Below are 7,197 nucleotides of genomic sequence, written 5' to 3' on the forward strand. Positions count from 1 at the left end.
GCTCTATGGACTATCACAGAACTATACAACAGAGTTAGTGGGGAAAGAAGCAATTTACAGCCTATTACATATAATGTAATCAGACAGAAATAGAGATAATCTCCATATCCCAAACTTCATGTGAGATATATGCATGTGTCTACACATACATACACACCCCCCCACACACACACGTAGTATAAAAAGATATAAATGCAATACTCAGTGATCTGTTAACAATGATTATCTCAAAAAAGTGTGAGGAAATGGGAAGAAGAGAAGCAAAGGCCCCTTTTTTAAACTATCCATTTCATTACTGATTGAATTTTTTACCGTGAGATTGAATTTGTATATAACACTCACATAATTTTTTAAAATAATTTTTAAATAATAAGAAAATAGACATAAACCTACAAAAATAAGTGTGGCTGGAGATTCAATCAATGACACTGGGACAAATGGGTTCTCCAGTAGAGAAAAAAAATAATAATAATGATAATGTTGGATTTATACCTAATATACTTAACCAAATTAAATTCTAGATCAAATATTAGAGTTAAAAAAAAGAAAAATTATAAAAGCACTAGAAAAAATGAGAGAATTAAAAAAAAATTTTTTTAACGTTTATTCATTTTTGAGAGACAGAGAGAGACAGAGCATGAGCAGGGAAGGGGCAGAGAGAGAGGGAGACACAGAATCCAAAACAGGCTCCAGGCTCTGAGCTGTCAGCACAGAGCCTGACACAGGGCTCAAACTCACGTACTGAAAGATCATGACCTAAGCCGAAGTCAGATGCTCAACCGACTGAGCCACCCAGGCGCCCCGAGAATTTTTTACATAATGTAAGAGAAGGTCTTTCTAAGAAAAACATTAAGCCCATTAGCATTAGAGGCAAAGATTTATAAAGTGAACTCCACACACACGTACACAAATTCCTTGTAGCAAAAAAACACCAAGGCGAAGATGGCAGACTGGGGAAAATAACTGAAACTCACATCAGAGACAAAGGGCTAATTTCTGTAACGTAGAAAGTACTCTTACAAATCACTTTTAAAAAATAGCCTGTAATCCATCAGAGAAATGGGCAAAGACTATTAACAGAAAGTTCACATAAAAGGAACTACAATGACTCTTAAGCACATTAATAGATGCCCAACCTTGCAGATAACAAGAAAAAGGCCAATTAAGAGAACATGAGGGCAGTCCATCCAGGAGATTGGCAGAGGTCCAAAAGCTTGGTAACACCGTGCAAGTGAAATGTTAGCGAAATAAGCACTTGCACACCTTGTTGGGAGGGACAACCTCCACTGAGGGCAATAATCTATCAAAAATACAAATACACATATCCTTTGATCCAATTTATCTACAGATGAATCCACACGTGCATAATCATACACTACTAGGTTATTCATTGCTGTTTGTGAAAAGCAAAATATAGGAAATAAGTTAAATGCCCATCAACAGAGAAATATACATCCACACAATGAACTACTACTCAGTGATTACAAAGAAATCAGGAGGCTCTATCATAGTAAAGTATTTGATAAAATCTAAGATGCCACTGATTATGAAATGCATCCTGATTCTGGTTGTTAAAATGTGTGTGTGGGGGGGGGGGGTGGGGAATGGACATTTAGAATTGATGAAATATGGTAAATTCTCCACACAGATGAAGTGAAAAAAGCAAGATGCAACACTCTGTATGCATAGCATATTACAAATTTACATCTTAAAAAAGGAAACACAATTTATACAAATACCTATGCATGATACATATGCACAGCTCTCCAGAATGATGCACTGGTTAGCCTCTGAGGGGGTACTGAGTGACAAAGAGACAAAGGTGAAAGGGAGACTTTTAACTTTATACTTTTTGTGGTTTTTGAATTTTTGTCATGGGATTGTATCACCTACCCAAAATATAAATGTAAAAAATGTTTTTAAAAACTGTAATACAGGGGCACCCGGGTGGCTCAGTCAGTTAAGCATCTGACTCATGATTTTGGCTCAGGTCATGCATGAGCTATTACTGAGTTCGAGCCCCGAGTCGGGCTTGTGCTGTCAAGGCAGAGCCCACTTCGGACCCTCTGCCTCTCCTCTCTCTCGCTGACTCAAAAATAAATACACATAAAAAAGAGATTTTTAAAACTTCTTTTTTGTCAATGAGTAAGATTTCCCTTTTCCAAAAGCAAGTACTTTATCAACTTGAGTACCTGGTGCTACGTTACAGCACAACAGTTCTGATTAAGCAGATGCACTTTCTCGCACTGAAATTCAAGCATAAGGATGGAAGTTAAAGCTGAAGGCAGAGTATATTCCATTACTGTGTCAATTAACAATGTGCGCATGTAATGCTGATGCTCCAAGTGAAGATATTGTGTAATAGTTCCCTTCAGGGATTCCAAGGGATTATGAGCTAAACCTGATAGACAAGTTTAGGCTGGTTTGCTCCAGCCACTCAGAGCTAGAACAATTTTAACTACTTCAAAGTTGATGTAACTTAGGCTTTTGCTAGACAAGCTCTTACCCTGTTTTGTTTTGTTTTTAGTTAACATTTTTCTTTTATAAAAGTAATACAGTGTAGAAAATTTGAAAAAAAAATGGAAGTCTAAAAAAGAAAATGAAATCACTCATAATCATACCAGCCAGAGTGTGTGTGTGTGTGTGTGTGTATATGTGTGTGCATGTGTAAATAATCTTTAAATAAAATGAAGCCATTATATTTGTAGTTTTATAAGTAGCTTTTTTCAGTTAGCAGCCTCTCATTAGTAATTCCTCATGCTGATTAAGGCATATCCCATTTTATTTTATTTTATTTTTTAATTTTTTTTTAACGTTTATTTATTTTTGAGACAGAGAGAGACAGAGCATGAACGGGGGAGGGTCAGAGAGAGAGAGGGAGACACAGAATCCGAAACAGGCTCCGGGCTCTGAGCTGTCAGCACAGAGCCCAACGCGGGGCTTGCACTCACGGACCGCGAGATCATGACCTGAGCCGAAGTCGGCCGCCTAACCAACTGTGCCACCCAGGTGCCCCGGCATATCCCATTTTAATTAACAAAACTCTACGGTGGTCACTGAGATTGCTTCCAATTTTCCCTATATGTAATAATATATAATATATATAATAGTGCTGAGATGAGCATCCTCATTCATTATATGTTTTTGCATCTCTGATTACTTCCCAAGGGTAAATCCCTAAAAGTCAAACAGCTAGCTGGAAGAAAATAAACATTTTCTAAGTCTCCCAGTATATGCTGCCAACTTGCCACTTTATACACTACTAACCTGCTTTCATTATTATTTAAATTAGCTGAGGCTATAGAAGCTTTTGTGAATTTAAACAAATGACCTGTGTACGCTACTTAAGAAAACATACTGTGTGGTCATAACGGGCCCATGAAAACTGTGCCTGTAGAAACAAGCAGGTGCTCATTTATTCACAAGAGACGCTTGGGCGGTGGGAAGAGCCCAGTCTACTCTAAATGTGTCACCTCAGATGGGTCACAGTTTTCTCAACTGTCAACTGAGTGTCCTCATCTTTGGGAGGATTCACTATATTAAGCATTACATAAAGAGTCTGGCACTGGTGACTGCTACATTTGTGAAAGCATTGTAGCACAGTCAATTAAGCAGAGCCTTTGGGAGTCTGATCAACAGAGATTTAACTCCTGTCTCTCCTGATAACCAACTCTGTGGGCAAGTCACTTTCTAAGAGTTATTTTCTCATCCATAAAATACTCACCTCATATGCCCAGTAATAGGATTAAATGAGATTGTACATAAAGCTCCTGGCACATAGTAGGTACTCCTATTATTCAGGTCTTTTTTTTTTTTCCATGTATTTCACACCCACGATGAGCCAAAAGATACAAGGATGAGTAAGGCACACTTTCTGCCCTCCAGGAGCGTCCACCTGGCCTATGAGACAGCCACGTGCATGCCTGCCTGAGGAACGTGTTGGGACGCAAAGCTATGAAGGCTAAGCAGTCTGGACTGGAGTGTCCTAGACCAAGGAAGCCAGGGAAAGACACTGAAAGGGAACTTGACCAGATCTGGAGGCTGATAAGGAGCTTCCTAGAGTCTTCAGACTGCATGAGGTCTGGAAGCTTTCCAGCAGATGGAGGAAGCCAGGACATGGGACTTCCCCCTAGGAATCAGTCTAGCCCTCAGTCACACTGGGGACAGCTCAGCAAGTGACTCATTAGATGCAGCTCAGGGACCACAGCGGTGAGCAAGCTTGTCTTAGAGCTCTGCTTCCATTTCAGGACACCTACATTCCTCCCTCACTACCCTCAGCCTTTAGAACAGTTAAGAATTCTCGACGAGATCAAAGGATCTTAACTAAATTCTTCCCAGTACTTTTTTGTTAATCCTCTGATAACTATATCTACTTGTCCATTAAAATAGGCAAGGGGCGCCTGGGTGGCGCAGTCGGTTAAGCGTCCGACTTCAGCCAGGTCACGATCTCGCGGTCCGTGAGTTCGAGCCCCGCGTCGGGCTCTGGGCTGATGGCTCGGAGCCTGGAGCCTGTTTCCGATTCTGTGTCTCCCTCTCTCTCTGCCCCTCCCCCGTTCATGCTCTGTCTCTCTCTGTCCCAAAAATAAATAAACGTTGAAAAAAAAAAAATTAAAATAGGCAAAAAAAAAACAAAAAACCCACAAAACAACAACAACAACAAAAAAAAAAACCTTAAAGGAAACACTAGAATTCACTGATTGAGCAATGGTTTTGCATATACAGGTCCTAATGGTTTTGACTTGTTATGGTCTTAAACGGGCGTAGTTGTATTATGTGCCAGCCAAGATGCTCCTAATTTGCATACTGGAGTTACATACAACAACAGAGGGTGGTGTTCTGCAAAAGTGTGACTTCCAGCATGGACTGTCTTTAGGGGAGTTTCTGAAGACCAATCTATCATTGTCAGCATTCAGTTCTGAATGCTGAAGTTGATCATGCTTCCTATTTAAAACAGTTCCAAGGGTGTAACCTTCATTCAAAAACCATTTAGCTTGTCACTCCGACCAAAAGATGCAAACCCAATTGCGATCAAGTTAACCAAAGTGCTGAGGCAGGAAACGGAGTAAAACCAAGTAAGTTATTTAAGAAAAAGACCCTGCCTTGGTAAGGGAGGAAACACGGTACGTGGAAAATGCCCTCAGGGAGGCAGAGCACCTGGGTCCGGTGTCATGTCAGCTGCGCCTGTAGACAGCTGGGTAACCCCTGCCCTCCATGACCTAGGAGGAAGGAAGCCTCGAGCTTCTGCAAGCACCGACCAGGAAAAGCTATGGGTCAAGGAACAAATGCAAAAGTACGGAAGGAAGTTTCATCAATAACACCACAAAGAAGATGAGAGAGCAGGTGAAAACTTCTGGAAACTAAAAATCCTGGTTACAATAAGCGGGTTTTGAACATTTTTCTGATCAGGACCAAACTTCCCCAGAAGATACGGCCTGACTGCATTGGCAAACAGCTGCGGCTGAGGCCAGCAAGTCTGTTCAGGGTCACGTCCACCTGGGACAAAGCCAGGGCACCTGCTTCTCCTGCACGGAGCACCCCTCCCTCTCCCCTACTCGCCTCCCCCCCCCCCCCCCCGCCCCTTTAAATCCTTCTGGCTTCGCCGGGACGGGGAGGATAGGCTTCGGGATGTGAGTCCACCGTCTTCCCAGGCCGCCTGCCTCCTGAGTAAAGCAGCCTGTCCCCCAGCGCTCGTGTCTGGAGTACGGATCTTCCCGCGGGGCGCCGCCCGGGCTGAGCCGAGCCGGTTCCCCGGGAGGTAACAGTCGGACGGAAGTCTCCACAAGACGCTCACGCCGGGCTAGTAACACTTGTCTCCATTCGCAAGCGCCTCTCCCAAGGTTTGCGCCCGGGTGACAAGGCATGGCCTACCACATCACTTCACTAAACAAACGCTCAAGACTCCCTCCTTAAGTCATTTCGGGAAAAAAAAAAAGGGGGGGGGGGGCGGAAAGGCGACCAGTGACACCCGAACACGCTTCTCAGAAACCCCTGCGGGGCACTGCCCGCCGCTGGCTGGGGCAGACCGCACGCCCGCCGGCCGCACCCGGCTCGGCGAGGCACCCCGGCCAGCGAGCCGGACAAAGGAGGCACCGGCCCGGCGCGGCCCGCCGTCACCGCGCCGGATCCGGGCCCGAGGAGCAGGCACCCGGCCAAGCCGTCTGCCGTCCCCGCCGCTCCCTGAGCGCGGCCGCCCAAGCGCCGTGGCGTGCGGACCCGGCACCCGGGCGGAGGCCCCTCAGGCTGGCCAGACCGCGCACCCGTCCCCGAGGCCGCCTCTACCTTCTCCTCGCCGTCGTAGATGCGCACGCCGCGCTGCTGGATCACCAGCGTCTCGTTAATCTCCAGCAGGCCGCTGGTCCACACGAAGCGGTCCATGGCCGCCGGCAGGCCGGCCTCCGCCGCTCGCCCGCGCCGGCGCTCCGGGGACGGGAGCCCAGCGCTGAATAGCCTGCGGCGCCCCCTGGCGGCGGGCGGGGCGGAGGCTGGCAGGGAGAGAGGGTGCCCGGGAAACCTGGGGTCGTGCGTGGAGCGCCCCCTGGCGGTCAGTCGGCCCGTGGCCCGGCGGGGTCGTCCACCCCATCCTTTGTCCAGTTCGGGCACAAACTCGGAGCTTGCAAGGGACTTTAAGGGAGGCCAGGACGCAGCTTGGACTTCCTTATTGTGCATTATCCCTTGTATTTGTGCCGTTTTCTTGTCACTGCCCAGCATGTTGCCACGTTCGTAAAAGGCTGTAAATAATACTGGAACTTTTCTTTCCAAATGATGATTTATGGCCTGAACTGTTCTCTACACAGCTGCAATCAGTATGGAAGTACTACCTTGGTCCCCCCCCCTCCTTTTTCCCCATTAAAACCATTTTCATTTAGGGGTGCCTGGCTAGCTCCGTTGGTAGAGCATGTGACTCTTGATCTCAGGGTGGTGAGTTCAAGTCCCACACTGGAGTGGAGCCTGCTTTAAAAAAAAATCATTTTCATTTAAACATTTTCAGTATCATGAGTTTACTCTAGACAATATTTTAATGTATACATCTTCCATAATTTATCTGTGCGTTGGTACCCACAAACCCTGGCGGCTCCCACCTGCAGGGCTTCTGTCGTTACCCCTTTCCTTTTATTTATACACTTTGCATTATTTGTAGTGCTACAATTGATATATTTTTGGGCTTTTAGGATTATTTTCTTAGCGTGTCTTTCCAAA

General features: G+C 45.4%; 1 protein-coding gene across 1 annotated transcript in view; it reads right to left on the reverse strand.

Annotated features, from left to right (window-relative positions):
* The window catches only part of VPS36 (vacuolar protein sorting 36 homolog), a 32,345-nt gene extending 25,905 nt beyond the window's left edge, over positions 1-6,440 (reverse strand). Inside the window, exon 1 of the mRNA XM_045475048.1 lies at positions 6,280-6,440. Within this exon, the coding sequence (XP_045331004.1) occupies positions 6,280-6,375 (96 nt within the window). The 5' untranslated portion in view covers positions 6,376-6,440. The remainder of the gene's footprint in view (positions 1-6,279) is intronic.
* Positions 6,441-7,197: the final 757 nt, after the last annotated feature.

The sequence above is a fragment of the Leopardus geoffroyi genome, chromosome A1 (genome assembly GCF_018350155.1).
Source record: "Leopardus geoffroyi isolate Oge1 chromosome A1, O.geoffroyi_Oge1_pat1.0, whole genome shotgun sequence".
In the NCBI taxonomy this organism is placed as follows: Eukaryota; Metazoa; Chordata; class Mammalia; order Carnivora; family Felidae; genus Leopardus; species Leopardus geoffroyi.